Source organism: Pan troglodytes, chromosome 1 (genome assembly GCF_028858775.2).
Source record: "Pan troglodytes isolate AG18354 chromosome 1, NHGRI_mPanTro3-v2.0_pri, whole genome shotgun sequence".
NCBI classification, from domain to species: Eukaryota; Metazoa; Chordata; class Mammalia; order Primates; family Hominidae; genus Pan; species Pan troglodytes.
The window spans coordinates 184,998,030-185,023,139 of NC_072398.2; the positions used below are offsets into that span (position 1 = coordinate 184,998,030).

Below are 25,110 nucleotides of genomic sequence, written 5' to 3' on the forward strand. Positions count from 1 at the left end.
AGCCTGGGAGTTTTTCTTTTTCTTTTTATGAGACAGAGTCTCACTCTTTTGCCCAGGCTGGAGTGCAGTGGCACAATCTTGGCTCACTGCAACCTCCACCTCCCTGGTTCAAGTGATTCTCCTGCGTCAGCCTCCCAAGTACCTGGGATTACAGGTGCACACCACCATGTCTGGCTATTTTTAGTAGAGATGACGTTTCACCATGTTGGCCAGGCTTGTCTTGAACTCCTGACTTTAAGTGATCTGCCCACCTTGGCCTCCCAAAGTGCGGGATTACAGGCGTGAGCCACCACGCCCAGCTTGAAGAGTTTTTTTTGTTTGTTTTTTACAAAATCAAATACACTCTTACCATTCAATATAGCAATTGTGCTCCTTATTTACTCAAATAAGTTAAAAATTAACGTCTACCCAAAAACCTATACACAGATGTTTATAGCGGCTTTTTCACAATTGCCAAAACTTAGAAGCAACCAAGATGCCCTTCAGTAGGTGAGTGGATAAAAATAAACCGTGGTATAACCAGACAACAGGATATTATTCAGAAAGAAATGAGCTATCAAGCCATGGAAAGACATGGAGGAAACTTTAGTACGTATTACTAAGTGAAAGAAGCCAATCTGAAAAGGCTATTGTATGATTCCAACTATATGACATTCTGGAAAAGGCAAAACTGTGGAGACAGTCAAAAGATTACTGGATGCCAGGAGTTAAGGGGAGAAAGAAATAAATAGGCAGAGCACAGATAATTTTTAGGACAGTGAAAAGACTGTATGATACTATAATGGTAAATGATAATGTTGCCCAGACACACAAAATGTATACCACTAACAGTGAATCTTAATGTAAACTAGTGCCTGGGTGATGTGTCAGTGTAGGCTCATCAACTGTAACAAATGCAGCACTCTGGTAGGGAGCTGATAATGGGGAGCCTATATACAGGTGAGGGCAGGGGGTATATGGTTTATCTCAGTATCTTCTTCAATTTTGCTGTGAACCTAAAACTACTCTAAGAAATAAAGTTTATTAATTAAAAAAAAATAAGGTAGGGAGTTTCCATTTCTCGAATGGCTGGGTATGTACCTACTGAACTGACATTACTGACACCGTAACCTACTTATGTAGTAGATATTTAATACTGAATTGAACTGTATGGAATAAATGAACCTACTTTCAAATTAACAGGCCTCATACTATTCAACAGATTCAAAACTTAAAAGTGATAGTAAAGCGTCATGGCATATCCTGTGGATGTAAATTTCAGGATGTATAAGATTTGAGGGGTTCCAAGATGGCCGAATAGGAACAGCTCCAGTCTACAGCTCCCAGGGTGAGCGACGCAGAAGACGGGTGATTTCTGCATTTCCAAGTGAGGTACCGGGTTCATCTCACTGGGGCTTGTCAGACAGTGGGTGCAGGACAGTGGGTGCAGTGCACCGAGCGTGAGCCGAAGCAGGGCGAGGCATCGCCTCACGCGGGAAGCACAAGGGGTCAGGGAATTCCCTTTCATAGCAAAGCAAAGCTGTGACAGACAGCATCTGGAAAATCGGGTCACTCCCACCCTAATACTGCGCTTTTCCAATGGTCTTAGCAAACGGCACACCAGAAGATTATATCCCGCGCCTGGCTTGGAGGGTCCCATGCCCATGGAGCCTCGCTCATTGCTAGCACAGCGGTCTGAGATCGAACTGCAAGGCAGCAGCAAGGCTGGGGGAGGGGCGCCCACCATTGCTGAGGCTTGAGTTGATAAACAACGCAGCCAGGAAGCTCGAACTGGGTGGAGTCCACCACAGCTCAAAGAGGCCTGCCTGCCTGCCTCTGTAGACTCCACCTCTGGGAGCAGGGCATAGCTGAACAAAAGGCAGCAGAAACCTCCGCAGACTTAAATGTCCCTGTCTCACAGCTTTGAAGAGAGTAGTGGTTCTCTCAGCACGGAGTTGGAGATCTGAGAACAGACAGACTGCCTCCTCAAGTGGGTCCCTGACCCCCGAGTAGCCTATCTGGGAGGCACCCCCAAGTAGGGGCAGACTGACACCTCACACGGCCGGGTACCTGAGACGAAACCTCCAGAGGAACGATCAGACAGCAACATTTGCTGTTCAGCAATATTTGCTGTTTTGCAGCCTCCGCTGCTGATACCCAGGCAAACAGGGTCTGGAGTGGACCTCCAGCAAACTCCAATAGACCTGCAGCTGAGGGTCCTGACTGGTAAAAGGAAAACTAACAGACAGAAAGGACATCCACATCAAAACTCCATCTGTATGTCACCATCATCAAAGACCAAAGATAGATAAAACCACAAAGATGGGGAAAAAACAGAACAGAAAAACTGAAAATTCTAAAAATCAGAGCACCTCTCCTCCTCCAAAGGAATGAAGCTCCTCACCGGCAATGGAACAAAGCTGGATGGAGAATGACTTTGATGAGTTAAGAGAAGAAAGCTTCAGACGATCAAATTTCTCTGAGATAAAGGAGGAAGTTCAAACCCATTGCAAAGAAGTTAAAAACCTTGAAAAAAGATTAGACGAATGGCTAACTAGAATAACCAATGCAGAGAAGTCCTTAAAGGACCTGATGGAGCTGAAAACCATGGCACGAGAACTACGTGATGAATGGACAAGCGTCAGTAGCCGATTCGATCAACTGGAAGAAAGGGTATCAGTGATGGAAGATCAAATGAATGAAATGAAGTGAGAAGAGAAGTTTAGAGAAAAAAGAATAAAAAGAAATCAACAAAGCCTCCAAGAAATATGGGACTATGTGAAAAGACCAAATCTACGTTTGACTGGTGTACCTGAAGTGATGGGGAGAATGGAACCAAGCTGGAAAACACTCTGCAGGATATTATCCAGGAGAACTTCCCCAACCCAGCAAGGCAGGCCAACATTCAAATTCAGGAAATACAGAGAATGCCACAAAGATACTCCTCCAGAAGAGGAACTCCAAGACACATAATTGTCAGATTCACCAAAGTTGAAATGAAGGAAAAAATGTTAAGGGCAGCCAGAGAGAAAGGTTGGGTTACCCACAAAGGGAAGCCCATCAGACTAACAGCTGATCTCTTGGCAGAAACTCTACAAGCCAGAAGAGAGTGGGGGCCAATATTCAACATTCTTAAAGAAAAGAATTTTCAACCCAGAATTTCATATCCAGCCAAACTAAGCTTCATAAGTGAAGGAGAAATAAAATACTTTACAGACAAGCAAATGCTGAAAGATTTTGTCACCACCAGGCCTGCCCTAAAAGGGCTCCTGAAGGAAGCACTAAACATGGAAAGGAACAACTGGTACCAGCCACTGCAAAAACATGCCAAATTGTAAACACCATCGAGGCTAGGAAGAAACTGCATCAACTAACAAGCAAAATAACCAGCTAACATCATAATGACAGGATCAAATTCACACATAACAATATTAACCTTAAATGTAAATGGGCTAAATGCTCCAATTAAAAGACACAGACTGGCAAATTGGATAAAGAGTCAAGACCCATCAGTGTGCTGTATTCAGGAAACCCATCTCACGTGCAGAGACACACATAGGCTCAAAATAAAGGGATGGAGGAAGATCTACCAAGCAAATGGAAAACAAAGAAAGGCAGGGGTTGCAATCCTAGTCTCTGATAAAACAGACTTTAAACCAACAAAGATCAAGAGAGACAAAGAAGGCCATTACATAATGGTAAAGGGATCAATTCAACAAGAAGAGCTAACTATCCTAAATATATGCGCACCCAATACAGGAGCACCCAGATTCATAAAGCAAGGCCTTAACTTAGAGACTTACAAAGAGACTTAGACTCCCACACAATAATAATGGGAGACTTTAACACCCCACTGTCAACATTAGACAGATCAACGAGACAGAAAGTTAACAAGGATATCCAGGAAATGAATTCAGCTCTGCACCAAGTGGACCTAATAGACATCTACAGAACTCTCCACCCCAAATCAACAGAATATACATTCTTCCCAGCACCACACCGCACCTATTCCAAAATTGACCATATAGTTGGAAGTAAAGCACTCCTCAGCAAATGTAAAATAACAGAAATTGTAACAAACTGTCTCTCACACCACAGTGCAACCAAACTAGAACTCAGAATTAAGAAACTCACTCAAAACCGCCCAACTACATGGAAACTGAACAACCTGCTCCTGAATGACTACTGGGTACATAACGAAATGAAGGCAGAAATAAAGATGTTCTTTGAAACCAACGAGAACAAAGACACAACATACCAGAATCTCTGGGACATATTTAAAGCAGTGCGTAGAGGGAAATTTATAGCACTAAATGCCCACAAGAGAAAGCAGGAAAGATCTAAAGTTGACACCCTAACGTCACAATTAAAAGAACTAGAAAAGCAAGAGCAAACACATTCAAAAGCTAGCAAAAGGCAAGAAATAACTAAGATCAGAGCAGAACTGAAGGAGATAGAGACACAAAAAAACCCTTCAAAAAAATCAATGAATCCAGGAGCTGGCTTTTTGAAAAGATCAACAAAATTGATAGACTGCTAGCAAGACTAATAAAGAAGAAAAGAGAGAAGAATCAAATAGACACAATAAAAAATGATAAAGGGGTTATCACCACCGATCCCACAGAAATACAAACTACCATCAGAGAATACTACAAACACCTCTACGCAAATGAACTAGAAAATCTAGAAGAAATGGATAAATTCCTCGACACATACCCCCTCCCAAGACTAAACCAGGAGGAAGTTGAATCTCTTAATAGACCAATGACAGGCTCTGAAATTGAGGCACTAATTAATAGCTTACCAACCAAAAAAAGTCCAGGACCAGATGGATCCACAGCTGAATTCTACCAGAGGTACAAGAAGGAGCTGGTACTATTCCTTCTGAAACTATTCCAATCAATAAAGACGGAATCCTCCCTAACTCATTTTATGAGGCCGGCATCATCCTGATACAAAAGACTGGCAGAGACACAACAAAAAAAGAGAATTTTAGACCAATATCCCTGATAAACATCAATGCAAAAATCCTCAATAAAATACTGGCAAACTGAATCCAGCAGCACATCAAACAGCTTATCCACCATGATCAAGTGGGCTTCAACCCTGGGATGCAAGGCTGGTTCAACATACGCAAATCAATAAACGTAATCCAGCATATAAACAGAACCAAAGACAAAAACCACATGATTATCTCAATAGATGCAGAAAAGGCCTTCGACAAAATTCAACATCACTTCATGCTAAAAACTCTCAATAAATTATGACAAACCCACAGCCAGTTTTGAATGGGCAAAAACTGGAAGCATTCCCTTTGAAAACTGGCACAAGACAGGGATGCCCTCTCTCACCACTCCTATTCAACATAGTGTTGGAAGTTCTGGCCAGGGCAATCAGGCAGGAGAAAGAAATAAAGGGTATTCAATTAGGAAAAGAGGAAGTCAAATTGTCCCTTTTTCCAGATGACATGATTGTATATCTAGAAAACCCCATTGTCTCAGCCCAAAATCTCCTTAAGCTGATAGGCAACTTCAGCAAAGTCTCAGGAAACAAAATCAATGTGCAAAAACCACAAGCATTCTTATACATCAATAACAGACAAACAGAGAGCCAAATCATGAGTGAACTCCCATTCACAATTGCTTCAAAGAGAATATAATACCAAAGAATCCAACTTACAAGGGATGTGAAGGACCTCTTCAAGGAAAACTATAAACCACTGCTCAATGAAATAAAAGAGGACACAAACAAATGGAAAAACATTCCATGCTCATGGATAGGAAGAATCAATATCGTGAAAATGGCCATACTGCCCAAGGTAATTTATAGATTCAATGCCACCCCCATCAAGCTACCAGGGACTTTCTTCACAGAATTGGAAAAAACTACTTTAAAGTTCATATGGAACCAAAAAAGAGCCCGCATTGCCAAGACAATCCTAAGCCAAAAGAACAAAGCTGGAGGCATCAGGCTATCTGACTTCAAACTATACTACAAGGCTACAGTAACCAAAACAGCATGGTACTGGTACCAAAACAGAGATATCGACCAATGGAACAGAACAGAGCCCTCAGAAATAATACCACACATCTACAGCTATCTGATCTTTGACAAACCTGACAAAAACAAGAAATGGGGAAAAGATTCCCTATTTAACAAATGGTGCTGGGAAAACTGGCTAGCCATATGTAGAAAGCTGAAACTGGATCCCTTCCTTACACCTTATACAAAAATTAATTCAAGATGGATTGAAGACTTAAATGGTAGACCTAAAACCATAAAAACCCTAGAAGAAAACCTAGGCAATACCATTCAGGACATAGGCATGGGCAAGGACTTCATGTCTAAAAGCAATGGCAACAAAAGCAAAAATTGACAAATGGGATCTAATTAAACTAAAGAGCTTCTGCACAGCAAAAGAAATCACCATCAGAGTGAACAGGCAACCTACAGAATGGGAGAAAATTTTTGCAATCTACTCATCTGACAAAGGGTTAATATCCAGAATCTACAAAGAACTCAAACAAATTTACAAGAAAAAAACAAACAACCCCATCACAAAGTGGGCGAAGGATATGAACAGACACTTCTCAAAAGAAGACATGTATGCAGCCAACAGACACATGAAAAAATGCTCATCATCACTGGCCATCAGAGAAATGCAAATCAAAACCACAATGAGATATCATCTCACACCACTTAGAATGGCGATCATTAAAAAGTCAGGAAACAACAGGTGCTGGAGAGGATGTGGAGAAATAGGAACACTTTTACACTGTTGGTGGGACTGTAAACTAGTTCAACCATTGTGGAAGACAGTGTGGCGATTCCTCAGGGATCTAGAACTAGAAATACCATTTGACCCAGCCATCCCATTACTGGGTATATACTCAAAGGAATATAAATCATGCTGCTATAAAGACACATGTACATGTATGTTTATTGCGGCACGACTCACAATAGCAAAGGCTTGGAACCAACCCAAATGTCCAACAATGATAGACTGCATTAAGAAAATGTGGCACATATACACCATGGAATACTATGCAGCCATAAAAAATGATGAGTTCATGTCCTTTGTAGGGACATGGATGAAGCTGGAAACCATCATTCTCAGCAAACTATCGCAAGGACAAAAAACCAAACACCGAATGTTCTCACTCATAGGTGGGAACTGAACAATGAGAACATTGGACACAGGAAGGGGAACATCACACACCGGGGCCTGTTGTGGGGTGGGGGGATGGGGGAGGGATAGCATTAGGAGATATACCTAATGTAAATGAAGAGTTAATGGGTGCAGCACACCAACATGGCACATCTATACATATGTAACAAACCTGCAAGTTGTGCACATGTACCCTAGAACTTAAAGTATAATAAAATTATCTATAAAAAAAGATTTGAGGATATAATCTAATGCCATGTGGCATCTGCGTGGAACAATCAGTGCTGCCTGTCTCAACAGCTGGATAAGTATAGTCTACAGTCACAAACTGGGCTTTTATGTCCATTCTTGCCCCCTAGATTTTCTGCAGTGATTTGCTAAGAGATAATACAGATGCTAACATTTGTAAAGTACTAAGCATGTTACACACATTAACTCAAAGCTGGAGTCTACAGATCCAGGCAGGCTGAAAAGGCCAGGTGGTGTTCTCAATCAAAGCCACTTGAGTAGGAAGATTTAGTTCTAAATGCTAACTGTGGAGAATCTAAATAGAGAGATAATCATCTAGAGAAGAGCAGCCAGTAGTAACTACTGCTCAGTACTCACATTAGTTGTGCAACTATATACAAGGTCTAGACATGTTAAATTTATTCCTATATGATAAAAAGGTCAGGTCAGATAGATGTATGCTGAGTTTCTCTAAAAATCTAGGATGTGCTGTTTGAGCTAATCCAGCTAATCTCAGTCAATTTTTTTAGAGGAAAGCACCTAAGCACAATGAGAGCTTTGCTTTAAAGGTCAAGTATGTCTCCAGTTCCCTGGGATCCCTGTTCTCTTGGTGGTATCTTCTAAAGTGACAGCTTGTGATTGAGAGATTTACTGATTCTTGGAAAGGGGCCATCATCACACTAAAAGGCTGGCTTCTAGGCTAAGAGAATCTGAGCCAAAGAAGGTGAGATCCTTCTCCCAAGGACAAAGTTCAGTTTCAGAATCACCAGACTCTCAGGACCCTCAAATACTCCACATGTACCCTCACTTTCTCCCTCCAAAGACAGTAAACTGTGAGCAAGGAAACAAATCCATGGAGAATATACACATCTTACTCAGCTTGATGCTGACCCATTTCACTGCTTTGATATCCTGCTTTAACGCCCAAAGACAGACAAGGTCCAGGCTTAGGACAACAGTGACCATGGCTTTCTACGCCCAGGCAGCAAGCTCTGAACAGTTCTAAGTCTGTCAATTGCCACTAACTGTAGGTTTAGATCTTCCATTATAAAGAGTGTAGCAATGAACTGCACAGAAGTGCTGCAGTCCTTTCAGCAAAGCTGAGTCCCGTGGCCTGGTTCCCCTGGGATACAAGAATATACCTTCTACACAGAAGCACATAGCTGACTCCGATGAGGTCTTTCTTCTGCCCCTCTCTGGGAAGGACAATGTGCCAGAATCAATGGAAGCCTCGTATTTTTTTTCTTTTTTCTTTTTTTCTTTTTGAGATGGGGTCTCATTCTGTTGCTGCCCAGGCTGGAGTGCAGTGGTATGATCTCAACCTCCATGGGCTCAGGTGATCAGGCGATGCTCCCACCTCAGCCTCCCAAGTAGCGGGAACTACATGTGTACACCACCATGTCCGGCTAAGTTGTGTATTTTTTGTAGAGACGGGGTTTTGCCATGTTGCCCAGGCTGGTCTCAAACTCCTAAGCTCAAGCAATTGGCCCATCTCAGCCTCCCAAAGTGCTGGGATTACAGGCGGGAGCCACTGTGCCCAGCTGCCTCATAATTTTTATCTATTCTTCGGAGCCATGTAAATCAGTCCTTATACTGTCGGGAAGAGCCCATATTCCAGGGCTAGAGCAGCCTGAATCCATGAGGTCATTTGCTTTAATTCCAGTATGTAATATCAGTATCATTATGAAACAAATACTCCAACCCGGGTGCAGTGGCTCACACCTATAATCCCAGTACTTTGGAGGATGAGGTGGGAGGATCACTCGAGCCTAGGATTTCAAGACCAGCCTGGGCAACATAGAGAAACCTCGTTTCTATTTAAAAACAAACAAACAAACAAACACATACTCCTCTTGCTTTTGTTATCTCCTAATCTAAGAGCAGGAAGGTTAACAGGAGTCCCATTAGACGAAAAACCCTCTCTGTGAGCCCTAATCCTTGGGCATGGTAGTACAAAATATTAGTGGACTCCTCATCAAATGACCCAAGACGAATGGAGCTGTAACACACTAGAACACACTAGAACAGAGGCCATAAACCCAGGACACATACCTGGCCCCAAGATATGTACAAGACTAAAAGGAATGTTGAGAGAACAAGGTAAGAAACAACTAAGAGTCAAAAGCAGGCTAACTCATTCTCGTACAGAAAGCAAGCCCATGAGCTCTGTCTGCTTCAGTCAGCCAAGTAAAGTGACAATGTAATATACGGAACTGCACAACATGAGAAGTAGGAAAGAAATTGGGCATCTGTGGCCACTCTTTCATTCAACCTTTCTTAACCTTCAAGCACTCACCTGTGTGGCCATGGAGTGGTGAGTGTGGCCGTGGTAGTGTAGGTGATGTGCTAGAGGTCACAATCAAGCTCTTGCGGTTACTTGTCCGACAACTGCAATGAAAACAAAATATGAATTATAATAGGGCCACACCATGGGCCCAGAGACCTTGAGTGGTTTTTAAGGAACTAAAGAGGGACACCATTTCATGGGCCGCACAGTATACTTCTTTAAACTGAACTGGGTCAGCAATTACACTCGGCATCAGTTAGATTCCATAAAGCACTGTGTTCCTCCTTGGAATAACTTTTTTCACTGCCTTGACTTTCATCTTGTATTGCCACTGTGCTTTTCCAATGTTTAGTTTTACTTCCCAAGCAAACACAAGGAGCTCCCTATGGGCAAAAACCATGTTTTAAACAGTATCTAATGAAGAATGACCACTGCAAATTGATTTACAAAATTAAAAGCACAAGTCAAAATATTCTCATATTCTCTAAGAACCCCCCAAAACTATTAATCTATGAAATTATTATTTTTAGAACGTTTAGTCCGTGAATTAAGTAATATTCTCATTTCAGAATAAATGTCAGAACAGCCCTGGGTTTCTTCTATAAACGGGCTTTCCACTACATGTTAAAGCCTGAAGCTTTTTCTTCTGGTTGGAGAAAACCAGATGGTGATGAAAAGCCATTTCATGCAACATCTATTACTGAAAAGTCCATATTAATTTATTTGAAAGTCAGTCTATCTTTTGAAGGCATTAGGGAAGTTTGCCATTTATATTTATCCAAATATTTATTGAACACCTACTACACACTAGGCAGTGTCTTAGGAGGGAAGCAGTAGGGAACAAAAGAACAGTCTCTATCCTCATAACTGGAGTGAACAGTGCTGTGGGAAAAGGAAGAGGAAGAAAGAACAGAAAAAGGGAGAGAGAGGGAGAGGGGGAGAGGGGGATAGAGGGGGAGAGAGAGGGAGGGAGGGAGAGGGAGAAAAGGAGAAAGGAAATAAGAGACTGGTGTGGGAGTGCTAACTAGGGAAGTGAAATCTGATGAGAGAGCTGAATGATATGAAGGACTCAGACAAAAGTAGAGCTGAGAGGCAGAGAGAAAAGTAAAGGTAAAGGCACTGAGACAAGAACAAATTTGGGATGTTCAAGAAATAGCAAAGAAGTCAAGAGTGGATGACAGGAGGAGAGAATGACAGAAAAAGTAGGTTATAGAAGCTATGGGGAAGGCCACAGCCAGACTCTGTAGGGCTGATGGAAGGAATGAGATCAATCTCAAGAAAGAGATTATCATTAGAAATGATAACCATTTTCCCCTAAGAAACCATCAGGAGGAATCCAATCATGCCCATACCCCTAACTACCTCAGTCACCATGGAATGCCTTCCACTCTCTAACCTGACAGTCTCCCACTACTCTGAACCTTTGAGAAAAGCTTATACTTTGCCTCCTTGAACTCAGTATGTCATCAGTAAACTGCCTATATCCCCAATTTCTCTTCTGAGTGTCTGCTTTAAATTCTAGCTCCAAATGAAACGTTGCTACCTCCCAAGGACACCAAAGTCCTGGTGAAATCCCAACCCTTTACAACCAAGCTTTCCATCTATTTTGCAACTGCACCTGGGAACTTAGAGTGACTGAAGAAAAACCCAGAATCATGCTCGCTGATGTGTCTTTATATTCACAGTGACAAACATCAAGTGGGGCCTCATTACTGCCTGACAATCTTAGCACATTTACCAGAGTAATGTGCTTGCTCACTCTCCAAGACAACTAATTCACATTTTCTCCTTAAACCTCCAATACCCCTTTTCCTTCCTCAAATCTGTACAGAAAATAAAAATTAAAAAAAATTAGCTGGGCATGTTGGCACATGCCTATAGTCCTAGCTACTTGGGTGACTGAGGCAGGAGGACTGCTTGACTCCAGGGGTTCATGGCTACAGTGAGCCAATGATTGTGCCAGAAAAAGAAGAACACGTACAGTTGGGCCAATTAGAAAACAAATAACATATTTAAACCCAATCATACCAATAATCATATTAAATATAAATGTTCTAAGTACATAGCCAGTTAAGGCAGAGATTGTCAGACTGGATAAAATAGCAGGATCCACTTACATGCTGTTATTTGTGAAAGCCCGAAACTACAAACCACCTAAAATATGCACCAACAGATGAGTGACAAACAAATCACAGTATATCCACATAATGGAATTCTACTCAGCAATAACAAGGAATGAATAATTGATTCACACAATGGATGAATCTCACAAATAATTATGCTGAAAGCAAGATGCCAGACAAAAAAGAGTATGTTGTATGCTTTCATGGATGAGTTGAACAATTTGCCTCTCAGGTGTATTCAATCAAAAAATTTGTCCCTGGATATTTATACTAAAATATACTAAAAACAAAAGTCAAACATAATGTTACTTAACAGGAGACTGTTCTGACACATGCACTAAAAGGGAATTGAAAACATTATTTCCAAGTCAATCATCCCACATAAATTCGACCAAATACAAGTCCAACACATTGTGACGAATTCCTCTCATGGTCTTGCACTTTGCTTTGCATTTATTTCAATAGCACTAGATGTTTTGGGTATGTATGCCAAGAGATGATATGAACTGTGCTCAACTAGGCACTGCAAAATAGGTGGCAAGGTTTGGGCAGAACAGTCACCAACAATTTCCAAATAACCAATAGCTGGCTGATGGGTGTATCCACCATACCAAAAGCCCATTATTTCTCTCTCCAGAGCATGGCTATAGTGACACTTGATTTCGTGGCTAAAACAGGACTCACTGATTTGCAAGTAATGACCTAAACCACTAAGCTGTATCGGATGTAGTTCAAAGTAATGCTTGCATACTTTGTGACAGAAATTGTGGACACTGACCACAGTATGGACTGAAATTCCAGTAACAGCAGTAGTTGCTCTCTCTGTGACTTCCATAGACCATAACAAGGGAAGATGAAGCCACTTATTCAGGGAAATGCTGGATTTTGTGAAAAAATAATCCTTTCAAAGACAGACTCATGCTGATTGGCAATTGCAGTGAACAAATTTCCATGAATAGCTGTCTTTATTATACTGGCATTGTACCACCCACAGTAAGGGTTGGTGATATGAGGAACATTTAGGAGCCATAGATAACAAATTACACTCCTTCAAGAAGTCAATGATTGGCAGGTTTGAAGTGTTGACAATAGGTTGCAATGTATCTTGAAATAAACATCTATCCATTGGGAGAGGTGAAATAAAAATTTTCTCAAAAGTAGAACCACTAAAAAAATAAAATTTGAATTTGACCCACCACAATTAAGAAATTTCACTGGTGGGACTCACAAGGACAAATTGTTTAGTTGATCCAATTCCATTTATATAAAATTATAGAAAATGCTAACTAATCTATAGTGACAGACTGCAGATTAGTAGTTGCCCAATGAGAAGCAAGGAATGGATTATAGATAGTCATGAGGAAACTTCTGAGAGTTATACATCTGTTCATTATCTTCATGTTCATTATCACAGTCATACAATCTATTATATTCCAATCATACCTCAATAAAACTATACAAAAATTTTAAAATGTAAGCAACATCATGTCCCTCTTCCATTTAAAATTCTCCTTGTCTCACTGAGAGAAAAAGCCAGTTCTGATGATGGCCTACAAGGCATTATATGGTCTGGATTCTCCATGACCTCTCTCCCTCCTGCTCACTCTCCAGCCACACCGGCCTCCTTGCCTTTCTTAGAAAATGCCATGCGATCCACCCATCTCAGGGCCTTTACAATTGGGATTTCCTTTGCCTATGTTTCTCCCAGGTTGCCTCAAGGCTTGCTCCCCTCTTCCTTCAGGTCTTTGCTCAAGTACAATCTTCTGGGTGAATTTTCCCCGATCATTCTATTTAAAATTGCAAACCCTCCCAAACTCTCTATCCCCCTTTCTTGATATATTTTTCTCCTAGCACTTATCATCATCTAACACACTACAGTCAGCATGTGGGTTCCACATCCATGGATTCAACCAACTATGGGTGGAAAATATTTTTTTAAACTTTTAAAATAATATAAATGTTAAAAATATAGTATAACAGCTATTTGCAGGGATTTGCTTTGTATTAGATATTATAAATAATCTAGAGATGATTTAAAGTATACAGGAAGATGTGTATAGGTTATATGCGAATATTATGTATGCTCTTTTATACAAGAGACTTGGGCATCTGCAGATTTTGGTATCCGTGTGGGTCCTGGAACTAATCCCCAATATATATATGATGGTATATATTTTGCACATTCATTTTGTTGTCTCTCTTCTCATCAGAAATTAAACTGTATGAGGGCAGGGGCTTTTGTATGCTTTGTGTACTGCTGCACTCCTCAATACCTAGAACACTGCCTGGCACACAGTAGGCTCTCAATAAGTATTTGTTAAATGAATGGATGAGTATGATTTGTTACAAGGATTAAAATAAAGAAGATACATGTATACCTGGCCTATGAAAGGTAAATCAAACTGTTATATCTAAATCCTTGTGTCTGAAAGTGAAAATTTCTTGAAACTTCAGGGACGGATAATTAATTCCAGCTTCATTTGCCTTAACCTTATTTAAAATTTAAAATAAAAGCCAAAACACTAAAGATCGTATTTCCAGGCCACATGCCTTTTTATAAAGGTACACATAATCTCACTTGGCAAATCTTTAACAGCTGCCAGGGGAAAAAAAGGTCAGACACTCTGCTACAGATACCATGACTCAGCTGAGATCCACAACAAGGAACTGGCTAATTTTTCCATTTCAACAGGCTCTGGCCATTTCCCCAGGATCCTAAGAAGATAAAGGGCAAGTCTTAATTCTTTCATTCCAGTAAGATGAAGTACTGGATATCTGCAGAGTTGGGTACACTAACTCTCAGCGGACGAGTGGTAGCCTGGAAGCCCCCTGAGCTAGCTACCTCATGCAAAGACTGGTGTTAAATCATCCCAGTCACTTGGCTACTTGGAGTGAGACTTGGCATTTCAATTTCTTACATACCTCGCCATGGTCATCTCAGTCAACAGCAAGAACAAGGGCTAAGGCATATCGTGCATTCTCTGTGACAATGTTGAATTGTAACCACATTTGGAGAGTAGTAGCTCGTTTCTAGCCTTCAAAAACCCCTCCCTCCAGCAACTAGCAGGCACTCGGAAAATCTGACCCCTGCAAGAGCTGCTGTAAATTTACTTAGGAAGCCTGCTTCCCACTGTGAAGCAACAAAGGGTATGGAATAAGATGCCTGGTTGCAGATCCCTTAGGTCTCTCCAGTCTCCAAATCTCAGAGGTCTAGCTGCTCCTAGGAACTTGAGCACTCCGTGACTGGATAGTACTTGGCAGGCACCTTTTAGAATTTAGAATGAGGAAAAGATCACTTCTGTTTCAATAAGTGTAAACAATATAAAGAAGAATGTGGAGCTGGTTACAGTCAAGCACTTCCAGATGCTATAATATTTCAGAGTAACAACCAAGATGTCCTGGTTAAGACGGGGAAGTGAGAGTGGGAGAAAAATACATATTCCCTCCCCAATAAAGGGAGATATTATTACGTATCCATTATATTATTATTGATATATTATTTATTGCTTACCCGGATTTCAATACCCTCCTAACTAGTCTCTCTGGTTTACTCTTGTCTTCTACCCTAATCTGTTCTTAATATGAGCAAGCCACAGTGATTCTTTTAAAGCACACATCTGATTATTTCATTCCTCTGCTCAAAACCTTCCACAGGCTGCTAATTTTGCACAGGCACTTCTAGCTACTAGGACCAGCGTTAACTGTTCCCTTTACTTGCAATGTCCTTCCTTCAACTACACAATGGCAAAAATCCCTCACTCCTTCAAGGCTTTATTCTAATGTCACCTTCCCAATTTTCTGTTTTCCTGAATCCCCTTTGGTCTACCTTTTTTCCCAATAGCATTTGTCATCTTCTAACATACTACATAAACTATGTTTACTGTCTGTTTCTTCTTTTCTAGAGTGAGCTCTAAGAGGTATCCCAATCACCTAGAAATAGTACACAGGGCATAGGAGGTTTTCGACAAGTGTTTATTCAACAAATGAATGTATTTCCACAGAAGCAGGTAGTCAGAATTCCCCGCAAGGGCAGCAGGCATCAGAGGAACTAGGAAAAAAGTCTTTGCTCTAAGGTAAAGTTTTCCTCCAAGTCTGATGGCAACTCTCCTTGAATTAATCAAGTTTTTTTTTTTTAACCTCGGCTCTATTGGTTTAGAAATTACATATTGTTTTGTTTTTTTCTGTCCTAAAGTAGTTGTTATTATTCAAGGTTTAATAGGTGTTCTTGTCTCAACGAAGTCTAAAGTTAACCAGCACCTCAACTCTCTTTCTGAACAAAATTAAAAGATCCTAGATCGCTTTTAACTCCAATCCTCCCACTCCCTTTCAACTTACCTATTATTACAATCTATTATTTCAGGTCTATCTTACTTTTACATTGCCAAATTAGTAATTATTATTTTATACAATAATTGCTTGCTTAGATTTACTCATGTATTTTCTAATTTCACTGCTTAACATTCCCTCTTGGGATCTCATGTATTTCTTCTTTGTTTCTGAAATATATCCTGTAGTAATTATTTCAGAGAGGATCTGATAGTAATAAATCTTCTCTATAGATTTTGTTCTCTTGGTTTTTGATGGTCTGAAAATGGCTTTTTTTGGTCACTCACTTCCATTGCTAATTTAGCAAGTATGGATAATTCTAGTGTCTTGTTCAGAGTAACTTTTTTCTCAATACTTTAAAAATATTATTCTGTAGTCTTAGGGCTCCTGTTATTGCTGTTGAAAAGCTTACTCTTAGCAGAAGTGCTGTTCCTTTGTACTTAATTTTTCTTTTTCTGTCTGGTTGCTTTATTTTAACCATTAACTTATTTTTTTAGATATATTTCCAACAATATAAAATTCACCCTTTTAAAATGTACAACTCATTCATTTTTAGTATATTCACAAGGCTGTGCAAGCACTGCCACTATCTAATTCCAGAATATTTTCATTGCCAAAAAGAAACCTTGTACCCATTAGCAGTCATTCTCCATCCCATTCTCCCCACAACCAACCACCAACGTACTGTCTCTATGGATTCACTGTTTCTATGGACTCTACGTATTCTGGACATTTCACAGAAACTGAATCATACATTATGTAGTCTTTGGTGTCTGGCTTCTTTTACTCAGCATGTTTTCATGCATGTTGTGGCATGCATAAATTCTCCATGCCACAATTGTTAATCCTTTCATAAAATGACAAGGTATTTGGGTTGCTACTACTTTTTGGTTATCATAGATGCTGCTGCTGTGAACATTTGTTTACAAGTTTTTGCATGAACATATATTTTCAATTTTCTTGAGTGAACTTTCTTGCTGAGCTCTTTTACTTTAGTGAATTCTTGAGGGTTCTTTTAAGATATTCTCTTTGTTTTCATGGCTCTGCGGTACTGCAATGTATCTAGATGGGGATTTATTTTTATTTATTATAGTGGGGACTCACCATGCTTCAAGATGTTCCTTGTTTGTTTCTAATCAGTTCTGGAAGGTCTCAGTCATTATCTCTATGAATACTGCCTCTTCCCATTTCTCCATATTCTGTTGGACCATCTGATCATATCTTCTGTATTTCTTAGCTTTCATTCATAGTTTATATCTTCCCATTTCTGTCTTGCACTCTTGATAAAAATTTTACTTTGTCCACAGCTCTATTATTTAACACGACTGTTGCATTTTCAATTTCAACAACACAATACATATATTTTATTCCTCGAATTCTAATTAGCTTTTTGTCCAAATATATTTGGTCTTTTTTTCTCTTGTTTCTGTTTCCTTCTTTTATATTCTTTTTTGTTTGTTTTGAGACAGGGGATCACTCTGTCACCCAGGCTGGAGTGCAGTGGCTCAATCTCCACTCACTGTTGCCTCTATTTCCTGGGCTCAGGTGATCCTCCCACCTCACCCTCCAGGGTAGCTGGGGCCACAGGCCCATGCTACCATGCCTGACTAAGTTTTGTATTTTTTGTAGAGACAGGGTTTTACCATATTGTCTGGGATGGTCTTGAACTCCTGGGCTCAAGTGATCCGCCCGTCTTGTCCTCCCAAACTGCTGGGATTACAGGCATAAGCCATCACGTCCAGCCTCCTTCTTTTATATTCTTAATAATTTTAAATATACTAATCTTACAGTCTTAATCTCTAATGTTACTTTGTTTTTCTTTTTGAGACAGGGTCTCACTCTGTCATCCAGGCTAGGGTGCAATGGCACAATCACAGTTCACTACAGCCTTGACCTCCCTGACACAAGCAATCCTCACCTCAGCCTCCCAAGTAGCTGAGAAAACAAGCATGCACCACCATGCCCAGCTAATTAAAAAAAAAAATTTAGTAGAGATGAGACTTCACTATGTTGTTCAGGCTGGTCTTGAACTCCCGGGCTCAAGCGATCCTCCCACCTCAGCCTCCTAAAGCGCTGGGATTACAGGCATGAGCCACCACACTCAGCTAACATTCGTATTTTTTTGTAGAGACAGGGTTTGACCATGTTGCCCAGGCTGGTTTCGAACTCCTGGGCTCAAGCAGTCCACTCGCCTCAGCCATCCAAAGTATTAAGATGAAAGTTGTGAGCCACTGTGCCCACCCTCTAATGCTACTTTCCTAAGTTCCAAACTGTTTCTTTTATCTATTGATTTTCACTTAGGGGAGATTGGTTGGTTGGTTTGTAATTTTGTACTACAAACTTACCTTCAGTGAAGCTGCATTTATGAGAATCCTATGCTACCTGATTTGAGTGTATGTCACTTAATAGAAGTGTTAAGTTTGTTTCTGACAGATGAGCCAGAGTTATTACCAGCCCAGAACCAGCTTCTAGACCACACAAAGAGTATAAACTCCAACCCCCAATTTCAGTTAAGTGAAGGCTTACAGGTAGAAATTTTCAAGGGAGATGTCTTTCCTTTATTAAAAGCCCTATTTAAAATCCAGATAAGATTAAGAAAGTTCTTTTTATCTGTACATGCCAGTGGTTTTCCTAGTCCATTCCTGCACTGAGGGTGAAGTCTTTTGAGGGTCCTAATTGTATGTAGGGGGTGTCCATTCTAATTGCTTACACTAAACAAGCCAAGACCTCATCTTTTTTCCCCTCAAGGTTATTGAGACTAGCACATCTCCTCCCTGACCCCATTTTTGGAAGCTTCAAAGCTGGCTCCCACTGTTATTATTATTATTTTTTAGGTTCAGGGGTACATACTCAGGTACATAGGTAAACTCCTGACACAGGGGTTTGTTGTATAGGTTGTTTCATCACCCAGATATTAAGCCTAGCACCCAATAGTTACTTTTCCTGCTCCTCTCCCTCCTCTCTCTCCACCCCCAAGTAGACCTCAATGTCTGTTGTTTTCCCTTCTTTGTGTTCATGAGTTATCTTCATTCAGCTCCCACTTATAAGTAAGAACATGCGGTATTTGGTTTCCTGTTCCTGAGTTAGTTTACTTAGGATCGTAGCCTCCAGCTCCATCCATGTTCTCGCAAAAGACATGATCTTGTTCTTTATGGCTGCATAACATTCCATGGTATATATGTACCACATTTTCTTTATCCCATCTATCATTAATGGGCATTTAGGTTGATTCCATGTCTTTGCTAATGTGAATAGTGCTATAATGAACATTCGTGTGCATGTGTCTTTATGGCAGAATGATTTATATTCCTCTGGGTATATACCTAGTAATGAAATTGCTGGGTCAAATGGTACTTCTGCTTTTAGCTCTTTGAGGAATCACCATACTGCTTTCCACAATGGTTGAACTAAATTACACTCCCACCAACAGTGTGTAAGTATTCCCTTTCCTCCACAACCTTGCCAGCATCTGTTATTTTTTTACTTTTAACAACAGCCATTCTGACTGGTGTGAGATGATATCTCATTGTGGTTTTGATTTGCAGTTCTCTAATGCTCGGTGATATTGAGCTTTTTTTCTTATGCTTGTTGGTCACATGTATGCCTTCTTTTGAAAAGTATCTGTTCACGTCCTTTGCCCACTTTTTAATGGGGTTGTTTTTCTCCTGTAAATTTGTTTAAGTTCCTTATAGATGCTGAATATTAGACCTTTGTCAGATGCAGATTGCAAATATTTTTTCCTATTCTGTAGGTTGTCTGTTTACTCTGTTGATAGTTTCTTTTGTTGTGCAGAACCTCTTAAGTTTAATTAAACTTGTCCATTTTTGCTTTTGTTGCGATCGCTTTTGGTGTCTTTGTCATGAAATCTGCCCATTCCTGTGTCCAGGATGGTACTGCTTAGGTTGTCTTCCAGGGTTTTCATAGTTTTACGTTTAAGTCTTTAATGCATCTTGAGTTGATTTTTGTATATGATGTAAAGGAGGGGTACTATGTAGCTTCAGTCTTCTGCTTATGGCTAGCCAGTTATCCCAGAACCACTTACTGAATAGGGAGTCTTTTCCCCATTGCTTGTTTTTGTCAGCTTTGTCAAAGATCAGGTTATCATAGGTGTGTGGCCTACGATTTTAAAACCCCTGATTTTTAAAATAGGCTGTCTATTCTGTTCTATTGGTTTATGTCCCTGTTTTTGTACCAGTACCATGCTGTTTTAATTACTGTAGCCCTGTAGTATAGTTTGAAGTCAGCTTTGTTCTTTTTGCTTAGGATTGCCTTGGCGATTTGGGCTCTTTTCTTGTTCCATATGACTTTTTTTTTTTGAGATGGAGTCTCACTCTGTCGCCCAGGCTGGAATGGTGTGGCATGATCTCAGTCCACTCCAATCTTCACCTCCCAGGTTCAAGCAATTCTCCTGCCTCAGCCTCCCAAGTAGCTGAGACTACAGACACACACCACCACATGCAGCTAATTTTTTGTATTTTTACTAGAGATGGGGTTTCACCATATTAGCCAGGCTGGTCTTGAACTCCTGACCTCATGATCCACCCGCCTTGGCCTCCCAAAGTGCTGGGATTACAGGCGTGAGCCACAGCACCCGGCCCGGTTCCATATAATTTTTTAAATAATTTTTTCTAGTTCTGTGAAGAATAGTCTTGGTAGTTTGATAGAAATAGCATTCAATCTATAAATTGCTTCAGGCAATATGATCATTTTAATGATATTGATTCTTCTTATCCATGAGCATGGTATGTTTTTCCATTTGTTTGTGTCCTCTCCGATTTCTTTGAGCAGTGTTTTGCAATTCTCATTGTAGAGATCTTTCACGTCCCTGGTTAGCTGTATTCCTAGGTATTTTATTCTTTTTGTGGCAATTGTAAATGGGACTGCCTTCCTGATTTGGCTCTCTCCCTGGCTGCTGTTGGCGGATAGGAATGCTAGTGCTTTCTGCTAGTGATTGATTTTGTATCCTGAAACTTTGCTGAAGTTGTTTATCAGCTTAAGAAGCTTTTGGGGCCAGGCGCGGTGGCTCATGCCTGTAATCCCAGCACTTTGGGAAGCCAGGGCAGGTGGATCACGAGGTCAGCAAATCAAGACCATCCTGGCTAACATGATGAAACCCTGTCTCTACTAAAAATACAAAAAATTAGCTGGGCGTGGTGGCGGGCACCTGTAGTCCCAGCTACTCGGGAGGCTGAGGCAGAAGAATAGCATGAACCTGGGAGGTGGAGCTTGCAGTGGGCCGAGATGGCCCCTCTACACTCCAGCTTGGGCGACAGAGCGAGACTCCGTCTCAAAAAAATAAAAGAAGCTTTTGGGCTGAGACTATCAGGTGTTCTACATATAGAATCATGTCATCTGCAAACAAGGGTAGTTTGACTTCCTCTCTTTCTATTTGGGTACACTTTCTTTCTCTTGCCTACTGCTCTGGCTAGCACTTCTACTCTTATTGATTAGGTGTTGTTTTCTCTCTCTGATTTGGGTCCCTCAGGGTTTTCCTCATGTTCTGCTGAAATCAGCTATGCATTTAAAACAACAATGATAATATCTAACAATTACTAAGAGCTCACTGGGCTTGGTTTAAAGCTAACTTGTCCAACTGGCAGCCCACAGGCCACATGCAGTCCAGGACAGCTTTGAATGTGGCTCAATACAAATTTGGAAATTTTCTTAAAACATTATGAGGTGTTTGGTTTTTTTTTGTTTTTTTTTTTAAAGCTCATCAGCTATCATTAGTGTATTCTGTGTGTGGCCCAAGACAATTCTTCCTATGTGGCAGAGGGAAGTCAAAAGATTGGCTTGTAAAACTAACAACCCTGGTTTAAAGCATTACATGTAGTATCTCACACCCTATGAAGCAGCGACTATTATTATCCCTTTATTTGGACAAGGAACTGAAGGCTAAGAAATGCTACATAGCTTTCCCTAAGTCAAGATAAAATAATAACATTATTTGAAGGCCTAATCTAACTTGAATTTTCTTTGCCCTCGGACTTTCTTAGTGTGGTGCTTCATCCTCAAATGATCTAAAAGTCAAGTATCCAGAAAATCAAGGGCATTTTATGTGGCCTAACTTCATGGATGAGAGGACAGCAATAAGTACCCTAGGGAGTGGCGCAAAACTCTGACGTAGGCACAAATATTGGGGAGCAGGTCTGCTATGACAGAGACTAAGGAAACAGTATGCTCCCACCAAAGTCTTTAGTCGTGACCACCTTGACTACTATTGTGACTATCAACCCTATATCAGGACACAATAAAGAGAGCGCTATCTTGAGCCAGACAAAAAATAAAGAGGTACAGATTATCTCTACACTGAACAATCCTGAATCCTTTCACTATATATTATAGCAGAAAAGACCACCAGCAATGCAAAGGAAGCATAATTCAGTCCCAGGCAGATTATACCAGCCAAATCTAAACATCTCTGCTACATGTTCCTGCAACAGTTACAACTTACAGGGAAAAGAAACAAATACAGGTCTAAACCTGAAATGCCAAGCCCAAGATATCATGAATTTAATAGACTAAGAACACTTGGAAGGAATCAAGGGTTTTAAAGAAAAGACATAAAGAGAGGGAGGAAATTGGCCAAATATAAGCCAGTACAATCTTCTGCCCTGGAATAATTTATGTGACGTAGTAGCAAGTTCCCTTCATGACAGGCAACTTGTCTCCATCCCCAGTCTCAAGATGAGGATAGGATTTTCCACCACACCTTAGTAAATCTCCCCACCACCAAGAAAACAAGATAATTCTGTCTTTGATTATTTGCAGTTGACATTCACACAGTTCTAATGGAATCAACCTGGTAAAAGAGATAGGAGAAAAATTTAAAAACCCTAGACTGGGCACTGCCTCAGATTCTGGGTATTCTAGGCATGCCTATATTTCCAGTGTCCAGGACAGTGCCTGATACATGTTTATTATTTGGAGAATTAATGAATGGGAGAGACTGGAGAATTAAGGAAAGGGAAATAATGGTTTTGTAATGTATTCTTAAAGCAGTACATCTCTTGGTAATCAAAGGAAAGCAGCCAGTGAGACTATAGATTTTTTTCTCTGAATGGAGTACACTTCCACTATTGAGGCCATCCACAAACATGGGCCTTGGAACTAGTATAGACTGCCCTGATAACATAGTGTCTGGGAAGTTGTGGTATATTTGGTTTGTCTTTACTAGTTCCCATGGCCTCTGGATTTCTCTGGAAGCTCCAAATTATAAGCCCACTCACAGGTTACATTTCTAGACCAGCAGCTTTGAGAGCTAGTGGTTGACAGGAAATGCAAAATGTCCTGTAATCACTATGTATTTTGGCCCAATACATACATAGTTTAAGTGTTACTAATACATACTTTAATCTGTTACTTAATACACAGTTTAATCTGCTACTAATACAGATTAAACCCATCCTGTATTAGTAACAATCCTTCTTTTCTACCTCCTTCCTCAATAAATTGCCCAGCTGTCTGGCCTGTGCCCAAATTTCCATAGCAGAAAAGATTAGAACACAGTTAGTTTCTACGAGGCAGCCATGGGTAGAGACGCTACATAAGGACCAGGCCCCCCACTTTCAATAGACCAGTATCATCATGGTCATTTTTATGGTGGTTGTTTTATCTTTTTATTATTCTGTTTTTTCTTTTACCCTCAATTTTTTATTTTTTATTTCATTTGTATTATTTGTCACATGCCATGATCAGAAAACACAGTCTTTTTGAGATAGGGTTTCACTCTGTCACCTAGGCTGGATTGCAGTGGTGCAATCTCAGTCCACTATAGACTTGACCTCCCAGGATTAAGTGATCCTCCAACCACAGCCTCCTGAGCAGCTGGGAATAAGTGCACACCACCACACCTGGCTAAATTTTGTTTATTATTTCATAGAGACAAGATCTCACTATGTTGCCCAGGCTGGTTATGAACTGCTGGGCTCAAGTGACCCTCCTGCCTCAGTCTCCCTAAATGCTGGGCATTACAAAGGCTTGTGCCAGGAGTCACCACACCTGGTCCACAGTCATTTTTTAATGACAGCTAATTGCAAGGTTCTATGTCAGGCACTTAAAATACTCAAAAAGGTGCAAGTATACTCAATCCTTGGCCTTCAGAGGCTCATAGCTGAAGAGACTTAGATATGTGAAGAAGAGAACTCACAACATATTTTGGCACAGGCAGTCGTGGCACAGAAGGACAGGAGGCTTCCAAGAGGAAGGCAGAAGATCTGAGGAATTCAGAACCCACAGTAGAGAGAGATACTGGAAATACCATGATGGCAAATAAATATGCAAGGGGACTAGAAAATAATCACTCTGAGGTGGAGGAGAAGACGAGAAGGCTCTAGAAGAAATGTTTCTGGAAGGATGGAGTATGGTGGGGGAGAAGATTAAATTAGGAGATTAAATCATCTAATGTAATATACTGAAAAACATTTTGGAGCTCTGATAGAAAATTTGGGGTGAATAAATGATTGCTACATAGAATATAAAGCAATGCAAAAGTGAGACCATTATTACCCTCAGGAAAACAAAAAGTTGCAAAAGAAAACAGACATAATCATAATGCACAATGACTTTATTAGAAATAATATTAAGTTGTATTAATTTGACACTGAAATAGATAAAAAAAATTTAAAGTAGTTGGTTTCAATAAATAAAAATCAAGGATGGTAGGAATGGGGTAAGGGAATTTCAAAATCCCTTTATTAGCTTTAAAGAACTAACAGACTTTTGAAATTATGTCCACATATTTCTTTGACAAAATAAAAATTAAATTTAAAATGTGGGTGGCTTACACGTATGTAAAGAGTACAAGAAAGGAAGTGATATTACCTAGGTAGGAGAATGTGATGGCAGTAATTATTGTGCATTTTAGTTGGTACAATCATGGCTCAAATCCAAGCTATAGTAGCATGTTTAAAGAAGACTGTCGCTAGAAAAGAGGTCTTGTCTGAGACCCCAAGAGCAGGTTCTTGGATCTCATGCAGGAAATAATTCAGGGTATCACA

The 25,110-nt window shown here is 40.3% G+C and overlaps 1 protein-coding gene across 13 annotated transcripts in view; it reads right to left on the bottom strand.

Annotated features, from left to right (window-relative positions):
* The window catches only part of MAST2 (microtubule associated serine/threonine kinase 2), a 236,294-nt gene that overhangs the window by 70,059 nt on the left and 141,125 nt on the right, over positions 1 to 25,110 (bottom strand). For all 13 annotated transcript variants that reach the window (XM_063781249.1, XM_016962041.4, XM_016962036.4 and 10 more), the window contains one exon: positions 9,672 to 9,763. In XM_063781249.1, the coding sequence (XP_063637319.1) occupies positions 9,672 to 9,763 (92 nt within the window). The remainder of the gene's footprint in view (positions 1 to 9,671; positions 9,764 to 25,110) is intronic.